Here is a 26427-nt window from a genome sequence, read left to right as displayed (position 1 = left end):
AATTCACACCAACTATTTTTTATTTTTTTACTTTGGAGCAGCACACAGAGCAAAATTTGAGCTCTGTCTTATTTGTTGTACCAATATGCCACGTGAGACTGGCTTTCCAAAATGCATGCTTTTCCATTTGGTTCTATACAAACTGGCAATGCTATCAAAAGACTCCACCCAAAAAAAGTTACCATGAGCTATTTTTTTTTTATGATTCTTTCTCCATCTGTTTAACACTGCTGAGAAGAAGAAGAAAAATAGAGTTACTGTCTTATCCTAGGCCTATGCTCATCAAATTCTATATGAGATACTCCAAATGCAAAGGATTACAGCTTTATAACCCAAATAGCTACACATTACTTGCAACAAGCTGTTGACCTTATGGGGACTAACGTTTAGCTCAAGTGAATTAGGACAGTTGCAAAATCAGAACAGGTATTGATACCAGTTCCCTCCATCCCCGTACCTGCCATAAAATCCCCACTTTGGTAAATTTTTCTCCTCTTCCTCCTCTTCCGCTTCTTTTCTTCCACAGATGTCATCCTGTCTCCAGTAGCCTTCAGTGTTCTGTGGTCTCACCAGTCACCACCCATAATTATAACCTTAACTACTTGCACCTGACCTCGAAATTTCTATAGGTAGGGATGGTGTTGCATTGTGGTAGCTGAACTGCATGTTGGGATTTGTACTTAAAGCCCCCCCCCCAAAAAAAAGAAAGACCAGGGAGGAAAAGGGGGGAGTGGGCTTGGAGAAAGGTGGGGTTTAGCTTTTATTTCAGTTCTGAGTGAGTTGTTGGAAAAATAATATTAAAAAACTAAGCTTTTTTCTCTGCCATTTTGGATTTCTTAAAACAATTTGGTGATGTAGGTGGGATGGCTGGTGTCAGGAGCAAGCCAGCAGTAAATCACACTGTGCAAGTGGAGTTAACCCTTTATCAGCAAAAACACCATTTGTCAGGCCTAATGAGCGTGGCAACTCCTCCTCAATAGGTCCTGCCCCCATGGAGCAGTTGTTGAGACTGAAGTTCCCCAGCTCTCCAGGGTTTCTTCCAAGCAATTGGAGACTGTGTGTGTGCATCATCTCCTCCACCCTTTTCATGCCTCTTCTGGTTCTGGGAAACAACCAGGGAGGGGAGCTTTTTGCAACAGGAAGGGAGACACCCATTGCTCTTCACCAGCCTGACTTATCTTTGCCTCTTGACTTATCTTGCCTCCCCCCCCCACCGCTGCTTCAACTTCTGCCTCTGATTCTAGACTTCTCTCTGCCATAGACTCTTCCCAGCTCACTAAGCCCTGTTGCTCTTCAGCATCCCTCTTATGAAAGGAGGAATCACTTGTTTCTTGCCCTTTGTGACGCGAAAAAGGCTTTCAAGTCCTCCTCACCAAATAAGCAAGAGCCCTTGAAAGACATCGAAGCCAGGTTGACCATGGTGCCACATCGCCATTCCAGTTGCCAAATTTTGCACATGGCCACTTTTTAGCTTTGATTGTTTTGTCAGCTCAAAACACACCTATGGCACCATTGGAGGGGAACAGAGAGGAATGAAAGAACTGAGGAAGGCTTCAAACGACAACAAAGATCTTGCAGAAGGAAGAAAAACAGGCAGGGAGAATCAGATAAAAACCGCTGAGAATAATCTGTGGAAATCGGGGAAGGAGAAAGTTGATAAGCTGATCTGCCTAGGTGTGGTAGGGAGAGCAACTGGAGGAAGAGGCTTGGTGTGCTGCCTGCCACTGCAGTTTGGACCACGTGACCTTCTCCTAGGTTGTGTGGGGGCAGTTGACCCATTGTCTTCTGGACGCCTGCATGCCAACCCGGGGACAAAATGCCTCATTTGAATCCCTGCATCATGTCAAAGTAACATTAACATTGGAGGACATAGATCTGTTCAACTCAGCCACACTTTCATTGGTGCTTTCTAGTCACAGGGTCTAGAGAAGCTTTCCTTTTGTCCTGCATTTTCACCAGGAAAACCCACTGTTTACTGCTGAATTGGAACAAATGTCAATTCACAGAAAACCCGATCGGCATTTGTTCCGATTCAGTAGTAAACGGTGGGTGTTCTGGGGGGGGGGGACAAAGGTCTCTCAGACCCTTGACTAGAACTCACAGAACGAAATAAATTGTGGACGAGTCTTTAGTTTAAGAGGGGACAAACCAGAAACAACAACCCTTGAGTGACAGCTTTCTTCTTTCCCAACGTATGTTTTATTTCACTGGTGCCGTTTTAAGACATGCTTATTTGAGAAACTGCGAAAGTCCATATATACCCAGCAGAGAGAGAGAGAGAACAGAAAAGTACCCAAGGTAGCCAGGTGATTCATTTCAGCATCACTGCAGAATTGGAAGGAAACATTAGTGAGACATTCCCAGCCACACAATCTCCACAAAACTAAAGCATTAAGCTATGTGGGACTTGGGTGCTTCTCATAGTAAGATTGCAGGGCTAGAACAGGGCAACAGAAACAATGAACGCAGGAAGATGCTTTTACCCAAGTCAGGCTATTGGTCTGTCTGGCTCAATAGGTCTAGGCAAACTAAGGCCCGGGGGCCAGATCTGACCCAATTGCCTTCTAAATCTGGCCCGCGGATGGCTCGGGAATCAGCATGTTTTTACATGAGTAGAATGTGTCCTTTTATTTAAGATGCATCTCTGGGTTATTTGTGGGGCATAGGAATTCATTCATATTTTTTTTCAAAATATAGTCCGGCCCCCCACAAGGTCTGAGGGACAGTGGACTGGCCCCCCCTGCTGAAAAAGTTTGCTGACCCCTGGTCTACACCTATTGGCAGCAGCTCGATAGGATTTCAGGTGAGATCCTTTCCCCCATCCCTACATATGCTTAGGACAGAACCCAGGACCTTTTGCATAAATCACCGTGTCTAAGCTGCCAGGGAGTGTTCCAGGGCATGGTCCGAAGGTCCACCTCTTTGTTGAAGCCAAGCGTGTTTGGGTCAGTGGGTGGATGGATGACCACTTTTGGAACCTGTTACATCCTGCCTTGGGTTCCATGATGGGAAGAGGGTGGGTTATGCATGCGTGTGAAAGTAAATAGATAAATAAAATAGAGCACCTTCCGTAGGAGCAGCGTCTTTCTTCTGGCGGGATGCAGGCAGGAGCATACCCCTAAACGTTTTGTGAATCTTTGTACTTTTGTCAATTTACTGTATTTATTTCCCCCAATTTGAACTATAAAATGGTAGTTTTCTTGAGTCAAAATGACAGTACCCCTAAACATTTATTTTTTTTTAGGGGGGGAAAGCACTGCGTATGAGGATAAGCTAAATCAGCTAAGGGCTTAGAAAACGGATGACAGAGGAACATGTTAAACACAGTGTGGAGAAGGAGAGCATTTTCTACCTCGCAGTACCAGAATCTTGGTCACCCAACGAAACTAATCAGTGGTAGATGTTATATGTCAGATTCTTCATGTGCTTATGCCCTTGGGGAAGACTTCAGTCGGAAAGCATTTAGACCTAATCAAAAACACTTCCCCTTTTCTGCCCTGCAGTACTCTATCTGTCTGTCTCTTTCCATTTTTTTGCTTGCCACCCAAGCCAGAGAGTTCCTGGGCTGAATGGACTGGCAGAAGGAGAAACCCATTGGGTTCCACCACAAGGAGCTCCCATGTCTTCTCCTAGGTCTTTCTGCAAGGCAATGGTGGCTGGACCCCATTCAGACTGGTAGGGCAGGAGGAAGACAACAGTAGTAGGAGCCAGAGTCAACAATAGGCAGACCCAACGGCAGCCATTGCCAACAAACTCTAGTTTTGTGCCCATCCTGCTACCTGCTGAGCTCTACATGGGCAACATGTTACTAAGGAGGAAGAAGCCAACACCTAGGGCCACCCTTCTGGACTTGGTTGCAAGAATGCAGGCCAGTCCAGTGGGCTGAGGGCAGACAGAGGTAGATAGGACAGGGGCACTCGCCCTGAGGCACCAGCCTCCAGTGAGAGAAGGTATGCAAGGAGGACAACAGAGAAGAGGTAGTGCCCAGACAGAGAATTTGCTTCTGCCACTGCCCTGCCCACACTTCCTATTTGTTACACATCGCAGCAAACAAGAGCCCATTCTGCTACCTCAAGTCTGGGGGGTGCGCAGTTTCTTTTGCCGTAGCGTCTCCCCAACCCGCTCTAGAATCGGGATGTCCTTTGACTTCCTAACAACTGTTTCGTCAAGCATAACAATGTCGCCATCCAGAGGTTGTGGCAAAGGAGCCACAGGTGAAGTTGGCGAGAGTCCCACAGCTCCCGAAGGCTCCACATCCATGAGCAAGGCGAGGTCAGGCACCAGCCCCTGAACTTCCACCTCCGAGTCTTTCGGAAGCTCAGAGCCCCTTGGAATTATTCCAGGCAGGTTGGTTGTCGTCCCTGTAGAGAGACTTCCGTTTGCTCTTTGGGCATCGCTGCTGAGTTCCATATCAATGTCATCGTGCCTTCTTGTTGATGGAGGAATCCACCTTGCAGGCATTGGGAAGGGTTCTGGTGCTTCCCCTCCCAATCCAATCAAGTGCATTGTAGGAGCGTGCGCTGCTTGGGGCCTTCTGTCGCCAGGAAGGTTCGCATTGAAGTCAGGGTGAATTGAGAGCTCTTCCCAGAATCTGCCACCGGAATCTGGAGGCTAGCATAATGACAAAACACTGTACCATCATACAAATACAAGACTTGCTCATTTACCCAAGTGGAATGAGAAATACAGAGAGAGGAGAGAGAGAATGTGTACATACATTATGTGTCTGCATAGAGGACATCAAGCATTCGGATATGCAAGTTTCCATATGTTTTACGATGTCCACCTAGAGATGGATGGAACAGCTCAGTGCTAAAGCACAGACCTTGCATGAAGAAGGTACGCCCCTCTGACATAATGCTGGACAGTTTCTCACCTGCTTAACTGTTGCCAAGGACTGTAATCAATGATATAGTCTATTATAAGGTCCTTGGGGCAGAAACCTATTTTTTTGCATAAAGCACCAAGCTGCAGGTGGCCAGGACCCAGCCCAGGACCGCTTGCATGCAAAGCCTGCGCTGCAAGCAGCAAGTTGCAACTCTTTCCCACTTTTGAGGGGATTAGATAAGGCTCCATCCATAGGAGCACACTACCTCCAGGATCAGACCGCCAACAATCCCTCTGAATACTAGTTACTGGAGACAGCAGCAGGAGATGGCTACTTCCCTTACGTGTTGCTTGGGATGCTGGACTAGGCAGGCCTTTAGACGGAGTGGTTGGGCTGCTTTTATGTTCTTTTGGGGAAAGCGTTTTCACAGAATTGTAGAGTTGGAGGGACCGCAAGGGTCATCCAGTCCAGCCCCCAGCAATGCAGGAATCTTTTTTTCCATGTGTGTCTCGAACCCACAACCATGAGATTATGAGTTCTCATGCTCTAGCAGCTGCACTACCTGTAAGGGGAAAAGTGGGGGAACACTCTTCTCTAATGCGTTTTAAAAGTACATTCTTGTTAAGATGAATGTGAAGGCAGGCTACTCTGCCAGTGGGGTTCACAGAGTCACCCTCCCTGAAGCTGAAGTTGCATGTCCTGCAGTTTAAGTCTCCCAGGCTTAAATGGCCAGCTCAGCTCTTCATACACGAGATTTGCAGCTGCACCACGGAGACCTGAACAACTCCTTAAGGAAGCCTGCCCTAATTCACCCTGCAGCCCTGGTGAGAGATGAAACTGGGGAGTGTCTCTTTTCAAAGTCGCAGAATTCATTCAATTCAGGGAACATCCAGGGATTAGCCCAGGATGCGTTTCTATGCTAAGAACTGAGCCCTCCACCTCATTCATTCATATGCTTCTAACTTCACTTTCAACCAAACGCCTCCAAGGCAGCCAACAAGACATACAAATTATGCCATACAAAGATGTGCATATATATATATTCCTATAAATGTTAATTACAAGCAACATGAATTTCACAACTGATCAGAGATGTGAACTTGCATTCTTTGCAGCCACTACATCACCCTTCGCTAGGTCAGTATTCTATGACCATCAGGCAATAATGGGTGTGTTTTGTGGAAGATATAGATAGAGCAACACAGCTGCCTGCAATTAAGGACTTCTCATGGGGGGGGCGCAATAGCTATGGACGCAGGAGAGGACTATCAGGTGGTCAGGTGACAAAGAGGACACAGGGCTCCTTCACTTTTAATAGTTGTATAGAAGGCAAGATTTTCCACTTCTTCTACTACCCAACTATTAAAGGAGAAACAGCCCTTGGACACAAAACAACCTTGGTCACGATAAGCCCTCGCATTTCAAATTTTGCTATTGCGCCACCGTGCATTCCTACGTCTTCCCAGACCTTGTACCCCCCTCTTCCCTCAAACAAGAGAGCACCCTCAGGGCACCTTGTGACGAAAAGCTGCACTTCTCTTCCTCAGCTTCATGGAACCTGTCGTGCAAATCACACTGAACGCTCCCTTGGTGCAGTTTCTTCTCTTCCGCTGTACATCTGCCATGGACTGGAGGGGAAACACTTCTTATTGCATGGTTGCGGCTGTGCAAAGAGAGGAAGTTACCTTTTTCTCCTTGTGCAGCAGAACATTATCCTGCCCTCCTCTCCTTGTTTACATGCCCCTCTAAATCTCTTGTGGGTTTCTCACTGTGCAGGGCATGCAGGGTCAGAGGAGGGGGGCGGGATCCTGCTGCACTAGTGCAAATGTTACTGGTTTTTGTTTAATGTATATCTTGCATGGGACGCAGGTGGCGCTGTGGGTTAAACCACAGAGCCTAGGACTTGCCGATCAGAAGGTTGGCGGTTTGAATCCCCGCGACAGGGTGAGCTCCCGTCGCTCTGTCCCTGCTCCTGCCAACCTAGCAGTTCGAAAGCACATCAAAGTGCAAGTAGATAAATAGGTACCACTCCAGCGGGAAGGTAAACGGCGTTTCCGTGCGCTGCTCTGGTTCGCCAGAAGCGGCTTGGTTATGCTGGCCACATGACCCGGAAGCTGTACGCTGGCTCCCTCAGCCAATAAAGCGAGATGAGCACCGCAACCCCAGAGTGGGTCACGACTGGACCTAATGGTCAGGGGTCCCTTTACCTTTACCTTTATATCTTGCATATACAACCAAAAAGCATGTGAACAAGAGCAGTGCACGGAAACGCTGTTTACCTTCCCACTGGAGCGGTACCTATTTATCTACTTGCACTTTGACATGCTTTCGAACTGCTAGGTTGGCAGGAGCAGGGACTGAGCAACGGGAGCTCACTCCATCGCGGGGATTCGAACCGTCGACCTTCTGATCGGCAAGTCCTAGGCTCTGTGGTTTAACCCACAGCGCCACTCCTGGGAAACAACAACTGGGAAACACTTGCCTGTGAGCGCTCCAATTGGAGAACAGCCTTTACCAAAGGTGTCGTGAGCTTTAAAGACACTCGAACTCAGGATGCAAGGGAGAAACACGCTAAGAGGAAGGCACGCTTGGCCAATCCACACTGTGATCAACTCCCGCCTGGAAACCAATGTCCCCACTGTTGAAGGACGTGTGGATCAGGAATAGGCCTCCACAGTCACTTACGGACTCATTGTTAAAACCGTGTTTATGGAAGACATTGGCTCCCGGTACGTTTCCAAGCAGCCCGGACACTGAGGTCCAGCTCTGAGGGCCTTCTGGCGGTTCCCTCACTGCAAGAGGCAAAGCTACAGGGAACCAGGCAGACGGCCTTCTCAGTAGTGGCGCCTGCCATGTGGAACGCCCCCCCATCAGATGTCAAAGAGATAAACAACTACCTGACATTTAGAAGACATCTGAAGGCAGCTCTATTCAGGGAAATTTTTAATGTGTGACATTTTAATGTATTTTTAATCTTTGTTGGAAGCCGCCCAGAGTGGCTGGGGAAGCCCAGCTAGATGGGCGGGGTACAAATAATAAATTATTATTATTCGGCTATGAGTGATCACCTAAGAAAGAAGAAAGGAGAAGAAAGGACCTGGTTCTAGGGCAGGGGTCTGCAACCTTTAAGACAAAAAGAGCCACTTGGACCAGTTTCCGAAGGAAAAAAAACTGGGAGCCGCAAAACCATTGCGACATTTAAAACAAATATATCTCTGGAGCCGCGGTCTGACAGCGGGCGGGAAGGTGACGTCGGGACGGTGCGTGACTAACGCACGCACCGCCCCCATGCGACGTCACAGCCAGTACAGCACCCGCCACAGTGGGGAGTGTCGGGGCGCACAATGCGCCTCCTCCCCTCACTAGTATCCGCCCCGGAGCCGCGGCAAAGGTGTAAAAGAGCCACATGCGGCTCCGGAGCCGCGGGTTGCAGACCCCTGTTCTAGGGGAAGGAAGGAAGGAAGCATACTCTTCCAGAGACATCGTGTCACTTGGCTGCTGTGCTGTTTCTAAGAGATCTGACTCCTGTCTCTGTCCAGGGCTAGTGCACCTGCTGTCTTGCTCCTGTTCTTCACTATCCATTACTTCGCAGCTCTTTTGCTCTTCTGGACTCTGTCCCACCTCCCACCACCACGAACCTGGGTCCATACTCCCTTCATCGACCTGACTGAAAGCTTCCTTAGGTGGTGGGGGGGTGTCCTCCACTCCTCCTCACCTGCCCATTCCCTGGCACACATCTCATTCTTATTTTCACAGTAATTCTTTTTTTTTAAAAAAAAAAAGAACTGTGCCCCCTCAGTTTGGCACCCTGTACAGGGGAACTGCACACACCTCCCTAAATCCAGCACTGATTGAGGATAGCACATTGTCCAAAGTATTGACTTAAACCATTAGGATACAAAACTTGATCAAATTCTGAGCCTTTCCAGACCAGGTAAGGGTTGGTTGGTTTTCCGACCATAGAATATTTTGCTGAATACCGCCCAATATTTGTGAGCCGTGATCTTTCCAAACTGTTCATTATTCCAAAAGGGAAGTATCAGTGAATCTCACACATGGTGGAAATTCCCTTTTGTAGGCAACTGTCAAAACTACAGGAGTCCTGTCCTCTGTTTCACCTGTGGTCAAAATGCCCCTAAGTTCAGAAAAACGGTAGTGTTGACATCCACAAATGAAGATAGTTGCTACAGAGTTTTATATAACAAAGCTGCAAAAAAAAAAAAAAAGTACAAACCTACTTGAGGAGCCAGATCGCCCGTTTTTTCTAGGAGTCCATCTGTGGGCATATAGATGATATCCTGTTTCGGAAATAATTACATTGTAAATAGAAGAACTTCTTAGAATAGGAAAGCAGCTGCCTGAGTCTCAGCTAAAGCTCTCTGAAAGGTGGCAATAATGAATGTGAATTGCTTGAAATAGCTTTTGTAAAAACTTAGCTATAGTACTGTACTGGCCTGAATAGAAGCCTCATTTCCCCCCCAAATTCTGAGCATGAGAAGTTAAAGTCCGGCTAAAACTCGTGACCTTACAAAAATTGGCTTTTATGATATCGCTGCTGAAACAGACATACGGTAAAACAGAACGGGTGTGAGTGCCTGCAAAATTTTAAGGGAGCGGCTTATATTCGGCTAAATGTATTTTTTTCTTCCCCCACCCCCTTGAATTTGAAAGGTGTGGCTTATATTCGGGTGCGGCTTACATTCGGGCCAATATGGTACTTGCCTGACTGAAGAAATTTAACATGTGAAGTGGGAAGGTGCAAAGACAACACAAGGGTGACAGAAGAGGGATTTTCAGCAGGTGTCACTTGTATGGACAGGTAAACCGGCTGAAATCCCCTCTGTTAAAGGTGCAGGAGTCCTGTCCCCCCCCCCTGCATCTGGCCACTCTGTTAACATGCAGTCCTAAACAGGTTTGCTCTCTAATAAAAGTGGTTAGGATTGCAGCCTGGAGATGCAATCCTGTGCTCCGCTTACCTGAAAGTAAGCCCCATTGAACTCAACAAGTTATATATCTGAGTTGAGATGTATAGGATTGTGGTGCAAGTTATTAAACTGTATGCATTTTTGTTGATTAATGAATAAATCTGCACGAATTTGCATATTAATACAATGCTTCTGAAGACAGAAAGCACACTTTGTGTTCAGAAGATGCCCCCATTTGAGGCACTGGTACCAACTTCAAAAAAATTCTCCTGTGTGTAAGAGAATAGTCAATGCATATTCTAAGATGGTGCCTGCCACCTAGTTTTTTTATAATAAAATGTTACAAAGGTTATTGTACCTTTTCTAGCATTCAAAATAATATTTTTAAATTATTTAAATTTTGCTGCTGAATTAATCAAGGACACCTTTTCATTCAGTTAAAAGATTTGGTGTTACTTAATGTAGTAGATTGGTGGGACGTGGGTGATGCTGTGGGTTAAACCACAGAGCCTAGGACTTGCCGATCAGAAGGTTGGCGGTTTGAATCCCCGCAACGGGGTGAGCTCCCATTGCTCGGTCCCTGCTCCTGCTAACCTAGCAGTTCGAAAGCACGTCAAAATGCAAGTAGATAAATAGGTACCACTCCAGCAAGAAGGTAAACAGCGTTTCTGTGCGCTGCTCTGGTTTGCCAGAAGCGGCTTAGTCATGCTGGCCACATGACCCGGAAGCTATACGCCGGCTCCCTCGGCCAATAAAGCGAGATGAGTGCTGTAACCCCAAAGTCGGTCACGACTGGACCTAATGGTCAGGGGTCCCTACTGTTTAGCTGAGTAGCCTGTTGGTGACAATAAATCTCTTAATAAAAACAGTGCATCCCTTAGAATATTATAATTACTATCCTAATGATCAGTTATACAATTATCTAATTATCTGGCATGGCAGATGAGCCATGCCAAACTGAGCTCCAAACTTCATTCCCCTGAGTATGAATAAGCGCTACATTTAAGGAAATATTCCTCTCTTGAAAACATCGCTTTTGTACTGCCAAAAAAGACCCCTCTATTCCTCTTTGCATCATTAGCAGTATACAGAGAAGAGGCACAATTGCCTGGAAATGTAGCAGTCATTACCTTAAGGTTGGTGTCAGACGCTGGTCTTGTCCCAGACTCCACTGTGCATTTCTGCTTTTGGGGAAAAATAACATAGAGGCAATATTGTAAATGGCCACAAATGGGCAACAAACAAAGTTGAAGACATTCAAAATACGGTACATAGGATGATTTAAAAAAAATAATTAGTTAGATAGAATGGCCAAGTGAAAAGAGGGCTGGCTCTTTTGTTTCGGACAAGACTGGAGTTTGAAACTAGCCTTTTTGTATACCAATAGCTTAGTAACTTTTACCATCTTGTAACCAGGCAACACTTCACTGCCTGTGCAACTTTTTCTGACTGCTGTATGGAAAAACACATGAATCTGACCTTTGGAGAGTTTTGTAAGTAAACTATTTTATGACTTACCAAACGTGATCTATTTGTGTGCTTGCTAGGGAAATGAAATATATTGGGGTTCACTGGGAAAGGCACATTTAAGAAGTTTTACAGCCTATATTTCCATGCTTTGCTGTCTTTTTGGTGCTATTAGATTTTTGCTGGGGTTCTCTTACCCAAAAGCATTTGGCCAAAACTTAGGCCTTGGCTTCCAGGATTCCAATGAATTGTTATGAGGATAAAATAGTGCAGCCATGGATGCTGCCCTACGCTCTTTGGAGAAAGGCTGGGATGAACATTTTATAAATAAATATTTTCCACTTTATTTTCACTACTTTTTAAAGACTAGGCAGCTCTATTAATCTGAACATATTTGAGTAGGATGTGGATGATAGGAGGGGAAAAGGAAGGAGGATTTATTTTATAAATATTAGAAACCAACATAGTCTTCTGTGATCTGGAACATATAGATCAGTGTTTCCCAAACTTCAATCTCCAGCTGGGGACTACAATTCCCATCATCCCTGACCACTGGATGGGAGTTGTGGTCCAAAAACATCTGGAGACCCAAGTTTGGGAAACACTGATATAGACAGAAGAAAATCCCATAGAGTTAAATAAGGAATTTACCATGAATCTATGCCTTAGTCCCTCCATGTTGTCTGGAAATTTGGCAACATCCATCAGAGCAGAAGTCTAAAACAAAGGTTTAATAGAGAGCTTTGCTGAAAAGGACCACTTTTACCATGTTCCTAAATATAAACTATTTCATTGAGTATTTCCATTCATCTTTGTAACTGGCAAACTACTTCATGGCTTAACCGCTTGGTCCCCACTTCTGCTCTTTTTGCCTCCTGAGGAGGAAGCCAAACTCATGAAAGGTGTTTTTTTGTTTAATGCTGATGACCTCAGCCCATTGTGACACAATGCACAGCTCCAAAATGAATCACCTCTCCTCAGCTAATCATGTTTTCTTAGAGCAAAACCAAATATACCATACTTTTCCGTGTATAACACTAGGTTTTCTTAGTTTAAAATTATGTGAAAATCTGTGGGTCATCATATACACGGTTAGTGAATGGTGGGGATTTCTTAAATTGGAGTCCCTAAAAATAGGGGGCGTCTTATATATGGGGGCATGTTATACCCGGAAAAATATAGTAGTTTGTTAAGGGTGCTGACCTCACAGACCTGTAATTCCCAGCAGCCTTAATAGAATACAGTCAAATCTCGTTCTATGTCCGCCTCCGCTTGCGTCCGCTTTGGTGAACGTCCGCGGCAAACCTGGAAGTACCAGAATGGGTCACTTCCGGGTTTGCCACTCGCATGTGCACAGAAGCGCTAAATCGCACTTCAATGTGCGTCATTTTCGGGTTGCGGCAGGGCCTCTGAAACAGATCCCCGTCGTAACCCGAGGTTCCACTGTAGTGTTATCAGGATTCCTCATTACATAACCTTGACACAACTATTGTTGTGCACCACCCAATCTCCAAGTCAAAGAATGTCTCTACTTTCTAAGGAGTGTTGGAGAGTAGTTATCCTCTTCTGAATAAACTCATTTGCAGGTACAGTCCACCAGGCTTGCTCTGTTCCTAGGAGAAACAGGAACGCTTCCAAAAGCTAGGGGGGAAAGTATATAGCTAATGTGGCTGACCACACACTTTGCAGAAGACTCAGGCAGTAATGAGAAGGGCATTCACCTGCAGGCTGTCAGGGCCAACAGTGCTAGCCTTCCTCTGCTAACAGTACAGTGGTACCTCAGGTTACATATGCTTCAGGTTACAGACTCCGCTAACCCAGAAATAGTGCTTCAGGTTAAGAACTTTGCTTCAGGATGAGAACAGAAATCGTGCTCCGGCGGCGCGGCGGCAGCAGGAGGCCCCATTAGCTAAAGTGGTGCTTCAGGTTAAGAACAGTTTCAGGTTAAGAACGGACCTCCGGAACGAATACGTAACCCGAGGTACCACTGTACTGTGATTCTGACATCTACTGATTTTAGTGTCAACAGTAGGATCTGCATTTCCAAACCAGGAAACAGTTACATCTAGAAACCTACCTTTGGGTCATTTTTAATTCTGTTAGCCACCAAGTGCTAGCATTTTGCCTTTGCGAAGAAGGCACCTCTCACACCAAGGCAATCTGTTCCATGCCACGCTCACCACTATGGTAACAGAACTGTGGCACTATGACATCACCATTGGCATGGAAAGCTTATCTACATAAGCGTATCCCAGAAAACCACTCAGCCACCTGCCTGTATTGTTTTCACCCTCTTCTCCTGGGCTGAGCATGCACTGGATATAGTTGCAGAAGTGTGTCTCTTGAGTGTCTCTCTCACTCAGTGACTGGGAGAGACACACTGCTATGCCAGCAGAACGGCCACTGTATCCTTTGCATGCTCAGCCCAGGAGAAGTGAGAGTGAAAGCAAGACAGACAGTCCGGGTGTGCTGAAATGGAAGAGATATTCCAAGTCTCCTGAGGGGGCAAGAAGCATTCGCTTCCTGGATTGCCCTTGCTCAGCGTTCTAAGGCTCTTTTGTCAAGAAAGCTGCTTAGGTGTTGGAATCAGAGCGGCTAATGGTCCTGGACTGGGACTTAATGGTGCCATGTTGTCTGGCATCCTCTCACTGCTGCGCGGGAGACGATGCCTCATTTTCTGAGCTACAACAGCTTGAGGTCCTTGCACAGTGCTTGAGGAGGCCGCAAGGAAGCCATGCTCAAGCCCTTGTGCATTGCCATTCTAATATTACTGTACTAATACTACTGCTGCTGCTTTGTTGATTTTGTTACTGGATGGTTTGTGGTTGTACTTTTATGATTTGTAACAAGCAGTGTTTTTTTCTGGGGGGACACAGGGGTACACATACCCCTAAACATTTTGTGAATCTAAGTTTGGCCTCATTGAGGGGCAGTATATCAATATGAGTAGGAAAAGGAGTATCCCTAAATATTTTAAGGGGGGAAAGCACTGGTAATAAGTACAGTGGAGCCTCGCAAGACGAAATTAATTCGTTCCGCGAGTTTTGTCGTCTTGCGATTTTTTTTCGTCTTGCGAAGCACGGTGTCGGAAAAGTTTTGGAAAAGCTTCAAAAATCACCAGAGTCTTTAAAAACCTCAAAAAAGGCTACCACACCGCGTTCTATGAGGTGCTCCTCGAAGTCAAGTCGCAACTGTATTAACGGTGTTAAGAAAAAGGAAACAAACCTGCAAGACGTTTTCGTCTTGCGAAGCAAGCCCATAGGGAAAATCGTCTTGCGAAGCAGCTCAAAAAACAAAAAACTCTTTCGTCTAGCGAGTTTTTTGTCTTGCGAGGCATTCGTCTTGCGAGGTACCACTGTATGTGTTTTGTTTTTAATTGCTGTATTTTTGCAACCCACCCTAGACTCATAGAACTAAAGAGTTGGAAAGGACCACAAGTCATCTAGTCCAAATCCCTGCAATGCAGGAATCTTAACTGAAGAATCCCTGACAGATGGCCATCCAACCTCTGCTTAAAAACCTCTAATGAAGGAGAATCCACCACCTTCAGATGGAATCTGCTGCGATGTGGGAACAGTTCTTACCATCAGAAAGTTTTTCCTAACCTTTAGCTGGAATCTCCTTTTTTGTAATTCAAGGTATAGATCCTACCCTCTGGAGCAGAACTGGCACCATTTGGTAAAAAGTGAGCTGTAAGTATTCATCATCTTATCGTCCTATTTGTTATTCAGTCTTGTTATGTAGAACATAAGTTTTCCTAGACCACTTGGTGTCATTTGATATCAACCAAGGTAACCTTCTGAATTGCTCGTTTGGGTTTGGCATGAAGGCATTGCTTTATGGTGGAGTTCTGCTCACTCCTGGACAGTTGTTCTCAGAAGAATGGAGCTGGGGGACTTTTGCTCTGCCCCATCTACATGAAACCACTGGAAGAAGTCATCATGAGGGTAGGGTTGCAGTCTCATCTCTCTGCTGTTGTCTCTCTTCCATTTTCTGATCCCAGGGAGGCTGTACCGTAAAGTTCTAAACTGGTACTTGGGGGTTGTTTTGGGGATGGGTAAGGGAGAAATTCCAAGGAAAAATCTTGAGTATAGTATTGCAGGTGCTGTGGGTTGGGATACCATATGCTACAGAAAGTGGTTTACAACTGGCCTTCAATAGGGTGACACACCGCATCACCCAAAAGACCAGCTATGCAGTTTGGGAATTTTCTTGAGAGCTCACACAGATCAAAGGCTCAGGTGGTGGGGTTAGCCATGATTGTTTTACCAACTGCAGCCCTATTTAGAGAGGTCAGACCTAGCCACAGTAATCCATGTTCTAGGCACGTCCAAGATTGATGACTAATGTCATCTCCATGGGACTGCACTTGAAGACAGCCTGGAAATTCAGCTGCTTCAGAATATAGCCACCAGGGTCTTGATGGAGACAAGGTGGCAAGACTCCTGAACACTATACCAGCAACACTGGTTGCTGGTGTATTTTCAATCCCAACTTAAAAGTACTGGTTTTAACCTTCAAAGCAAGTCACCTGTCACTTGGTGGATCAATACTTCACAAATCGATACATCTGTTGAAGCAGTTCAGTTCGTATTAAATAGTACTCCCAGCTACACCCCACCAGTCACTCAAATGGTAACATATGACACCAGGGGTGTAGAGATGAACGACAAAGGAACCATCAGGTGCTTGTGTGTGCACTCTTAGATCCTCACCAACAAGGAGGAACTGTTTGACAATTTAAGTACTGGAACTCTTAGTATGACTGTTACCAAGCTTTATCAATCTTATTCAATGAATCTGAAGAACCTATGTAACAGGAGTTGGCAAATGGCCATTACCATCCCCGAGCTTCCTCTTAACATAGCACTGACACAGGGCCTCCATATTGTTTTTAAAAGCCAGGCTCACGACTATCATCTTTTTTTGAATTTTGTAAGCCTGCACTTTGTTTTATAGACCATTCTAGGATCCTTTTTTGGCTGAAGAGTAGGATAAAAGTTTCTCAAATAATTAAGGCTGTAACTAAATTTTGCAGCATGTATGCTGATCAAACTTTGGCAGTAGCTGCTTATAGACCCCAGTAAAGGAATCCCATTGAAAACAAAGTAATTCAACCAAGATACATTCTGAACACTTTTATTTCTAGATACTTCCAGAGTAACTGTACATGCAAAACTGCATTAGTCACAATAGATTTACAGTAGATTCTAATCTATTTTAAGTGTGGAATTTAGAATCCTTTTTACAGTATATAAAAAGACTAAACATCAATATCCCAGAATTTTGAATAGGATGTTTAAATATTCCACTTTTTAAAGTTGCAATACCTAGTTACTAGGCATTGTATGTTACAGGTGGTTGAGTTATCAGAACTTCAGAGGCTTAACAGCAACATTGCAGAACAAATCTAAGCTCCCAACGTATCCCCCCTTTTCTGTCCACAGCCAACCTCAAAACCCTGCCATCCACAACCAATAGAATTTATTCACCTGTATATAGGATTGTACAGTGTTATTTGTCATGAGAAGACACTCCCTCAATGGCATCTCACATAAACTTTAAAAAGAAATTTAACAAAAATAAAGGTGTAACATCTTCAAAAATAAATATAAAGAAGGAATGCAGACAAGTGTCAAGACGTTTTGGCAGGTCACATTCATAATATACAAAATATAACTTATTCAAAGCCAAGGGCAAAAGAAATATATCCAAATTTCTCTTTCAAGACGTCAACCATTTAATCCACTTCTTCCATGCGTGATGTGTCATCATCTCCTTCAAGTGGTGGCATTTCTTCAGCAACTGCAGCAGGGGTAGTTTCTTCTGTAGCAGTATCATCTTCATCTATACCTGTAATTAAATTATAGTGTTTTATCATTAACTTTAACACTAGTAACTTTAGCAAAAATTGCATTTTAAACTATGTTTATTTCCACAACAATAAAGCTTTCCCAAATATACAACATTTAGTTAACGAGATTTAACTTACCCAAACCAAGTTTTATCATTCTATAAATACGGTTGGCATGTGTCTGGGGGTCTTCTAGACTGAAGCCAGATGACAGGAGAGCAGTCTCATACAGCAGGATGACCAGGTCCTTCACTGATTTGTCATTCTTGTCAGCTTCTGCCTTCTGCCTCAGTGTCTCAATAATAGAATGGTCAGGATTGATCTCCAGATGCTTCTTGGCAGCCATGTAGCCCATTGTGGAGTTATCCCTGAGTGCTTGTGCTTTCATTATCCTCTCCATGTTTGCTGTCCAGCCATATGTGCTGGTCACAATACAGCATGGGGAAGTCACCAATCGGTTGGAGACTACAACCTAGATTTAGATTTAGTACATAGATTTAGAGAGAAAATCCATACAGCTAAATGTGTTACAGTACTAACATTTTTGCACTTGAATGTTATTTTATTGGGTATTTAAGTTTGTACCAAACGGCTGACTTTTAATGGGGATACATGCAGCCTACTTCAACATACTGTAATATGGAATCATCTCAACACCAAGCTAGTACACCAAGTGCACCAGCATAATTAAGCTGTAGTTATCAAACAGCAATCCATTAGGTAGCACTAAGAATTTAAAAAAGATTTAGACAAGGATTAGAAAGGTGGTATAGTGAACACCACAGATACCACATCGGCTGGGATTAGGTCTCAAATTCAATCTTTGGCACCTCCAGTTAAACTCTATAGAGTCAGAGCTGGAAGAACTTCTGCAAACTGTTGCTTGGCAGGATGAACTAATAGTCTAACAGTACCAGATAACTTATGAACTTGCAGGAAACAATCTGACAACTGCTTTTACCAGAGTTTACATATTATTTCATGCTTACCTTCTCTACTTTCTTTTCAAGTATATCTTTCATGATCTTGCAGAGGCTTTCAAACTTTGCTTTCTTCTCCTCCTGTTTCTTTTTCTCCTCTTCATCTTCGGGAAGTTCCAGTCCCTCTTTTGTTACTGAAACCAAAGTCTTCCCCTCAAATTCTTTTAGCTGCTGTACACAGTATTCATCAATGGGCTCAATCATGTAAATTACTTCCAAACCATGTTTACGAAGGCGCTCCACAAAAGCAGAGTTTGCTACTTGATCTTTGGTTTCACCTACAAAGAGAGAAACAGATTCAATTACTTTAACTACGAACTCCCCCATCCCCAAAATTGGTTAAGTCTAAGACCAAACAGTTTCCCTCAAATGAAATTTGCTACCAAGCCACAAACATATGCAGCATCAATGCCCAAAGTAACAATAGTCTAAAACATAGAAGATGAAATATGGCAAACCTGTGCAACAAATTCAAATTCTATAAAGCCACTCTTGGTCAATACTCAAGTCAGTCTAAAACGCAACACCTAAACAACACACAGTTTCCCAATAATCCTGTTAATCAAGGTAACTAGACTTCATTTCACTACTGAAAGTTGTAGTAATTTTAGCTTCTAGTTATAAAAGTGAAACTTGCCTGTAATGTAATATATATGTTTCTGGTTTTCCTTCATCCGGGTGCAGTAATCTTTTAATGATACCATCTCATCCCCAGATGCAGAAGTATAGTATCTCAACAATTCTGATAGTTTCTTGCGATTCTGTGAATCCTCATGTATGCCAAGCTGGAATAAAGTGCAATTTGTATGTTAGGTGTTACCCAAGACTCAAGGCGCACAGGAAAGTGCATTCTCTGACCCAACCAACCTTAATGTTTTTGGAAAACTGCTCGTAGAACTTCTTGTAGTTTTCTTTATCTTCTGCCAACTCAGTGAAGAGTTCTAAGCATTTCTTGACTAAGTTCTTCCGGATCACTTTCAGAATCTTGCTCTGTTGCAGCATTTCACGGGAAATATTTAGAGGCAGGTCTTCTGAATCAACAACACCTCGCATGAAATCTGTGAAGAACATATTCATTAGTCTATCATGCAGAGTGATAATCTAGCTATTCCTAGGCATGAGTTACTTATATGCCTAAGTAATGGTATGTTGCTTTCAATTAATAACAAGGTTTCCTGAAACGGTCATCCCCTAGGGTAGATAGGGCACAGTGCTAGGGGTTAATAAAGATTAATCAGAAATAATTGCCATGGGCATGTTCACCTCCTTTGCAAATGAGAAGCCTCTATTTAGTAAGAAAAATCCACAACTATTATTGGAAAATGCTGCTCTACTGCCAATTGTTTTAAATAGTTACAGGGATCAATGAATGGTATCATTATTTCCCCTTGTTTTACTTAATTGTTCCCAGTTATGATATTTGATCATTAATAAATGTTGATTATATACTTTTTGATTTTACTTCATATTTGCATAAAATTTAGGTTGGGGTCACTGACACACTTTGTACGCTCTTTGAGTGGCAAGTGAATATTCTTAGATTTGGGAAAGCCTGATTTAGAAAAAAGGTAGTACATCATGGCAGCGTTATCATGCTGCACACACACCACTCACTTGGCATTAGAACTTATTAAAAAATGGAATTTAAAACAGAAGCACTCCACACATAACATGCATTAATTCACTCAAGATATGCGAGGTGCTGCATTTACACTTATGTTATACATCTTCCAGGCCACTCTGCACGCATCACAGGTACCAGCAACTTCCATCCTATATCTACCAGGATACCACTTAGCAAATGCAGAGCTATTCACTTACTCAGATATTCAGGGATTAATTCTTCACAGTTATCCATAATGAACACTCTGCGCACATACAGCTTGATGTTATTCTTTTTCTTTCTGTTTTCAAACAAGTCAAAAGGTGCACGTCTTGGAACAAACAAGAGTGCTCTGAATTCCAGCTGCCCTTCCACAGAGAAGTGCTGCAAAAAGAGAAAGTTGTAGTGAAACATCTGGAGAAACAAAGGATTCCTTCACCCCACGTGACCACTTCCATTGGCAGAATAGGCACTTTTACAGTGCCATGCAATACCCGCAGCACTTCTGTAAGAACTCGTTGGTACAGTGTGGCAGCACTGTCACTTTGTAACTCCTTGCCCATCGATAGTAGGCACATGTATTCACTGTATTCTTTTTTGGTGCCTGCTGAAGACATTCTTATTTAGGCAAGCCTACCTACATTTTTAGAAAGTTTTGTGAGTTTTAACTTGTCAGTGGTTTTGACTTTCTATGTTTTAAATTTTGATTGCAATTTTTTTTTTTAGTAATGTTATTGTTTCATCAATTTTGTAAACCTCATTGAGAGCTTTTTCTACAATCAAGCTATACTACAACTTTAGCTTTCCATAAGTAACAATCTTACTTTGACTGCTAGATGATCTTCCCAGTCATTGGTCAGGCTCTTGTAGAATTCTCCGTATTCTTCATTAGTAATGTCATCTGGGTTCCTGGTCCAAATTGGCTTAGTCTTGTTCAGCTCTTCCTGGTCAATGTACTTCTCCTTGATCTTCTTCTTTTTCTTCTTGTCACCCTCTTTCTTTTCCTCTTCCTCATCAGAGCCAACATCTTCAATCTCAGGTTTATCTTCAGCTTTTTCTTCCTTTTCCTCCTTCTCTTCCTCTTTTTCCTCAGCCTCATCATCACTCACCTCTTTATCACGCTCTTTCTCCACCTGCCCACAAAAAACAAAGTTGAAACAAGCCCAGTGAATTTGCATGACTGAACAACATAACAAGTGAAAAGACCACTGGTTGATAAGGAAGCACATAAACCTCCACAATACCACTATTAGAGTGACTAGTTAATCCAAAATAATTTGCTGCAACCTTTCATTATTAAAGCTTTACCAATACTTGAGCACGCACTGAAAATTTTCTTCTCTTGCTATTTTTGACACACGTGAACTGCTTGGTAGTTCTTATTTCAAAGAGAATTAAGAACTATGATTTTTGTATCTGGTACACAATGTTCTAGAGACAAAGTCACTTACAAAAAGTGTTATTGGATATCCAATAAACTGAGAATGCTTCTTGACTATTTCTTTAATTCGTCTCTCTTCAATGTATTCTGTTTGATCTTCCTTCAAATGTAGAATAACCTTTGTACCACGGCCTAAAGGCTCACCTGCAACACAAAGAGTTACAGAAGGTAACTGCCACTGCCAGAAAAGCTATTTTGAGTATCTGACTGCTAAGTAACAATTCCAAACAGCCAACTTTAGAATTTAATATTTTAATGTGCATAATATGTTGGGCTCAGTACAATTACTGATCTAGTTTTGTACCAGAGCTCTAGTTTTCCTTAGAATCAGGGCAATTTTCCAGTAAGATGAGAACATTAACATTCCTTACCATTGTCCAGCCGGACAGTAAATGATCCACCAGCTGAAGACTCCCAAGCATACTGTTCATCATCATTGTGCTTGGTGATCACGGTTACTTTCTCAGCAACCAGATACGCAGAGTAGAAACCAACACCAAATTGACCAATCATGGAGATATCTGCACCAGCTTGCAAGGCCTCCATGAAGGCTTTGGTGCCAGATTTGGCGATGGTTCCCAGATTATTCACCAGATCAGCTTTGGTCATTCCAATGCCAGTATCCACAATAGTCAGGGTACGATCATGCTTGTTAGGAATAAGGTTGATCTTCAGGTCCTTTCCAGAATCCAGTTTGCTTGGGTCAGTCAAACTCTCATATCTGATTTTATCCAGAGCCTGTAGAACACAAGGTAACCTTTTCAGTGTTTAGGAGACCTTAAACATAAGCCAATTATTTCTTTTCTACCCCTTGGAAGATTTACTTACATCAGATGAATTGGAGATAAGCTCCCTGAGGAAGATTTCCTTATTAGAATAGAAAGTGTTGATGATCAGGGACATCAACTGAGCTATCTCTGCCTGGAAGGCAAAGGTCTCCACATCCTCCTCCATTGGCTGATCTTGTGTGTGTACTTCCTCTGGCATCTACCAATAGTAAAGAATTTTTTTTTAAAGCACAGATCACTGAATGTAGCCACTGAATTAACAATTGCATGTTTTAAGCATCCTAACTAGGGTCCCAAGTATCTGTTATCAATGTAGGGAAATTAGTGGGGAGTCAGTTTTAACTCAATCTCAAATATTGTACATACTAGACAATTAACTAGTTAATCAATAAAAGTTCCCAAGTAATGTTTCACAGATCTAGAGTTTCCGAAAGCAGCTTACCATGCAAATTTTTCCTGTTATAAAGTTGGCTACAAGATAGGTAAGAGAACTCATATTTAAGAATGCAGTATTTCCCAACCGTCTGCTCTCCTGGGAGTAATTCAAGCAGCAGCACCCTATGTAATCAATCACCAGACTCTCAATACACATTGCATGGTGCAATCATAAATCAATCTTATTGTGAAAAAAGTTTACTCTGCCATACATAATATGCACCCGTTTTAGAAGTTTTAAGAAATCCTGGCAACTAATTAAAGAAAGGTTAATGTTTGCTGTGTGTGCGCTGGTTGCATCTACTCGGCATTAAACCCCACCGAATTCCGCAAGCTTAACAACTTCTGAACGAACGGGTAAGAAAGAAGGCTTAAAGCTGGTCTTGCTGTGGCTTTTTGCTACTGTAACATGAACCATTTAAACCTGAAACTCGAGGGGGGGGGGCTCAACAGCACCTGCAAAACGACCAACGGCGAAAGGAACCGAATGAAAGAGGGACACTCCACTGGCTCTCCCAAGACGCCAGTCCCTGCGCCCCCTGCCGGCCTCGACGCGGAACACACTAAATCCTTCTAGAAACTGCTAGAGCCTTCCCGCCCACCCTCTTTTTTTTTGCCCTACCAAACCCCTCCCTTCACCAGCGCTTTGACAAGCCAATCCTCTCGACCGCGCCGCGAAGCTGCCATAGACTTAACGTGCACGCGCCGCCACGGCAGAAGACGTCCCCCCCTCCCGCCTCCCCATCACCACCGCGAGCGCCGCTTCCATCTTCCCCTCCCCCCCCCAAGTACTGGACAATCGAGCCCGCTCTCACCGAGAACACCTGCCCGCTCCTTCGACGTAACCGCCTTCCGCGCCGAGCTCCCGCTTATCGGCTCCGCTAGCCCCGAGCAACCCTGTCTATTTATTCTTCCCCTCAAAAAACGCCGACTATTTATTGTAGTTTTCTACGCACACGTAGAATGAGCGGCGAGAGCGGGAATAAGAGACACGCGGCCCATTTGCTTCCCTGAGGTGTTTATGTGTGGGGAAGAGACATCTTTCCCTTCTTGTGCCTTCTAAACCTCCCCCCCCCAATCTCTTCAACCGCCTCTGGTCCAACCCCGTCCTTCACGCTGCCGGCCGCGCCACTTCTTTCCTCCGTCCTTCTCCCCTTCCCCATCACCGCGCGGCACCTCAAAGCACCGGCAATTCCGCCTCGTCACTTTTCCGATGCCACTTCTGTGGCTATCGCGACGGGCGTCCGTGAGGGGCGACAGACACCGCCAACTGCCGTCCCCCTACCGAGCGGCCTCCTCACCTTGGCGGCTGTTGGATTACCAGGCTGCTTGAGAACGCTTCCTTTCAGAGAGCTCGCTCTCCCGCTACCTCCTCTCGAGCTGCACTGCGCGGCGCCCCCGCCTCACGCTCGCCTTATATAGCCTCGCCGCCGCCTCTTTCCAGAACCATCGGGAACCTTCACTGACAGAGAACGCGCGGGGCGGGGAGCAGGCGGGGTTTCGCCTCCCGCGCGAGGGGGAAAAGGGGAGGAGCCAAGCTTGGGAGGGAGGGAGATTCGGCAAGGCGCGCATGCGCTAGCCGCGCCTCTCTTCACCTTCCCACATGGAAACTCGCCGAGTTGATATGCGAGGGGCTCTGTCTTCTTCTCTTACCCCCGCCTCGCGGGAGACTGCGCGTGCGCTAGCGCAGAAGTACCCCGCGAGGAGGAGGGAAACGCTGCAGCTTGGCGCGGTGATGCCCCCGTTACGGAGAACAACCGAGAAGCAAGGGCGGGGCTTCTCGGCTTTTCTTTGCCTTGCCCCTCCCATCCTTCATCGAACTAATGAGGAGGGGCAGAATTGCGCCCTCCCCCTCCGCGACGGTTGGAGGCTTGAGAAGCTTCCCGACGCTGCCTCACCTCAGAATGTCCTAGAAGCCGCGGGAAGCTGAAGGTGTCCCTCTTCTCCCGCTCCACCAACACTTAACTGCCCGGAAACGTCAAGACGTTGTTTCAGTTTACACACACACAGTTGCCCCCTTGAAAACAAACTGCCTTCCACAACCCCCTCTCTCACCATGTGTGATTTATACCTATATGTATATAGTATCATATATACCTCAGGTTGACTCCCCATGAGCCCAAGAGTGTCTGCAGACCCTCCAAGTGTCCCTAATTTCCAGGGAAGTCCTGATTTAGATTTGATCCTGAAACGTCCCACTTTTCCTTAGGATGTTCCTATTTTCATTGGAGAAATACTGGAGGGTATGGAGTTAATCTGACCCCCAGCCATCTGAAGACAATCTTGCATAAGGAAGTTTTTTTAAAAAAATGTTTTACAGTGCTACCTCGGGTTAAGAACTTAATTCGTTCTGGAGGTCCGTTCTTAACCTGAAACTCTTCTTAACCTGAAGCACCACTTTAGCTAATGGGGCCTCCCGCTGCTGCCGCACCACCGCTGCGCGATTTCTGTTCTCATCCTGAAGCAAAGTTCTTAACCCGAGGTACTATTTCTGGGTTAGCGGGGTCTGTAACCTGAAGCGTATGTAACCTGAGGTACCACTGTATTATGTTTTTATATACAGTCATACCTTGGGTTACAGACGCTTCGGGTTGTGCGTTTTTGGGCTGCGCACTGCGCCGAACCTGGAAGTACCAGAACAGGTTACTTCCGGCGCATGTGCATGTACAGAAGCGCTAAATCGCACTTTGCGCATGCACAGAAGTGCCGAATTGCAACCCGTGCATGCGCAGACGCAGCGGTGCGGGTTGCGAATGTGCCTCCCGCACGGATCACGTTCGCAGCCCGAGCATCCACTGTATGTTGTAAGCTGCCCAGAGTGACTGGGGTAACCCAGGAAGATGTGTGGGGTAGAAATAGTAAAATTATCATGATGGAATTTGCATCAGAGGGTGCATATCGGCAAAGGCTTGTACAGTGGTGCCCCGCAAGACGAATGCCTCGCAAGACGGAAAACTCGCTAGATGAAAGAGTTTTCCGTTTTGGAGGTGCTTCGCAAGACGAATTTCCCTATGGACTTCCTTCTCAAGACGAAAATGTCTTGCGAGTTCCTGCGGGGTTTTTTTCCTCCCCCCCTTTTTCTAAGCCGCTAAGCCGCTTATCAGCTGATCCGATAAGCTGATAAGCCGCTAATAGCGCTAATCCGCTAATCCGTCAATGGGCTTGCTTCGCAAGACGAAAAAACCGCTAGACGAAGAGAATCACAGAATGGATTCTTTTCGTCTTGCGAGGCACCACTGTACCAGAATCTGTCAGTGCCTCAAAACTGCTATTGTGGCAAGTGGAGCAAGCCCACCCATGAGGCAAGTGAGACAACTGCCTCAGGTGGCAGAATCCACAGATCTGGCCTTCAAGGGACATATCACCCTCTGCTATGGTACCAATGATGGCTGCAGCGGTGTGTTCTTTGAAGGCTGGACCTGCTGCCTGCTTGGGAGCTCTACCAATGCTGCCTCTACGGTGGCCTCTGGGCAAATCGGAGGTGCTGCTGGTCTCCCAGGAAGGAAATGGGAGCTGCCCTGTGGGGTCTCCCGGGCTCTGCACCCACCTGGCAATATTTAGATTGGGCCCCTTCCCCGCACACAATGGCCTTTGATTCCTACCTTTAACGGTTGGGCAAGGTTCATTTGATTCTCCCCCTTGTTCCTGGTACAGATCTTCATCTACCCCTTTTTCCCTGGTGGGGAGGTCCCCGCCATTTTGTGGTTCGCCTCAGGTGCCAAAATGTCTTGGGCCAGCCCTGGTGGCAAATAACGCTCATTTAGTAATTTAGAGACTCCTGACCTCTTCCCCATCCTGGCACAGAGGGGAAGGGGGACTTGGTGGAACTAGACTAAATGGGCACGTGTTTGCTCCAGCTTTATTATTGCTGGGACCCAAAAGACCCCTGAGCCACTTGCCTGCGCTCGCTTTCTTTGACTGAGGTTCAGCCCAGAGAACCAAATCATATTTGCCACACCACTGTGAAAAGCTGGGAACACAGGGCCACCCCAATACATTTTGCTGCGTGAGGCAAAGGGACAACAATGCACCTCCCTTTTCCATTCCACATACAGGAGGAGCCAGGTGGATATTACTTCAGCACTAGCAATCTGATAGCCTCCTGC

The 26427-nt window shown here is 45.1% G+C and overlaps 3 protein-coding genes across 11 annotated transcripts in view; all 3 read right to left on the bottom strand.

Moving 5' to 3' along the window:
• Nucleotides 1-26427, bottom strand: part of LOC309530761 (uncharacterized protein) — a 146218-nt gene that overhangs the window by 11904 nt on the left and 107887 nt on the right. The window contains exon 1 of one of the 2 annotated variants that reach the window (XM_082219829.1): nt 458-649. The exons of the other annotated variant lie outside the window; for it this stretch is intronic. Coding sequence (XP_082075955.1) covers nt 458-533 — 76 coding nt within the window. The 5' untranslated portion in view covers nt 534-649. Of the gene's footprint in view, nt 1-457; nt 650-26427 lie in introns of those variants that run through there. 2 annotated transcript variants of the gene reach the window in all.
• On the bottom strand, nt 2170-13425 carry LOC309530571 (uncharacterized protein). 8 transcript variants are annotated; one of them, XM_082219627.1, is made up of 7 exons: nt 13298-13425; nt 11872-11937; nt 10884-10934; nt 9063-9126; nt 6343-6456; nt 4071-4604; nt 2170-2325 (listed from the first exon to the last, which is right to left on the bottom strand). In XM_082219627.1, the coding sequence occupies exons 2-6, from the start codon at nt 11923-11925 to the stop codon at nt 4072-4074; spliced, it is 816 nt and encodes a 271-aa protein (XP_082075753.1). In that variant the 5' UTR covers nt 11926-11937; nt 13298-13425; the 3' UTR covers nt 2170-2325; nt 4071. The 8 variants fall into 8 exon arrangements, with proteins under 8 accessions (XP_082075753.1, XP_082075752.1, XP_082075750.1 ...); XM_082219626.1 differs by having other exon boundaries at nt 10884-10937; nt 13298-13424; XM_082219624.1 differs by having other exon boundaries at nt 4071-4611; nt 9067-9126; nt 10884-10937; nt 13298-13423.
• Nucleotides 16344-23783, bottom strand: HSP90AA1 (heat shock protein 90 alpha family class A member 1). The gene is made up of 11 exons (XM_082220308.1): nt 23623-23783; nt 21927-22085; nt 21470-21836; nt 21109-21242; nt 20482-20790; nt 19876-20041; nt 18922-19112; nt 18692-18839; nt 18064-18332; nt 17213-17546; nt 16344-17073 (listed from the first exon to the last, which is right to left on the bottom strand). Exons 2-11 carry the CDS (start codon nt 22083-22085, stop codon nt 16961-16963), a joined length of 2190 nt encoding a protein of 729 aa, XP_082076434.1. The 5' UTR covers nt 23623-23783; the 3' UTR covers nt 16344-16960.

The sequence above is a fragment of the Podarcis vaucheri genome (genome assembly GCF_965113315.1).
Source record: "Podarcis vaucheri genome assembly, chromosome: 1".
In the NCBI taxonomy this organism is placed as follows: Eukaryota; Metazoa; Chordata; class Lepidosauria; order Squamata; family Lacertidae; genus Podarcis; species Podarcis vaucheri.
Note: the sequence above shows the minus strand (reverse complement) of the source record. Positions and strands in the feature narration are given on the sequence as shown.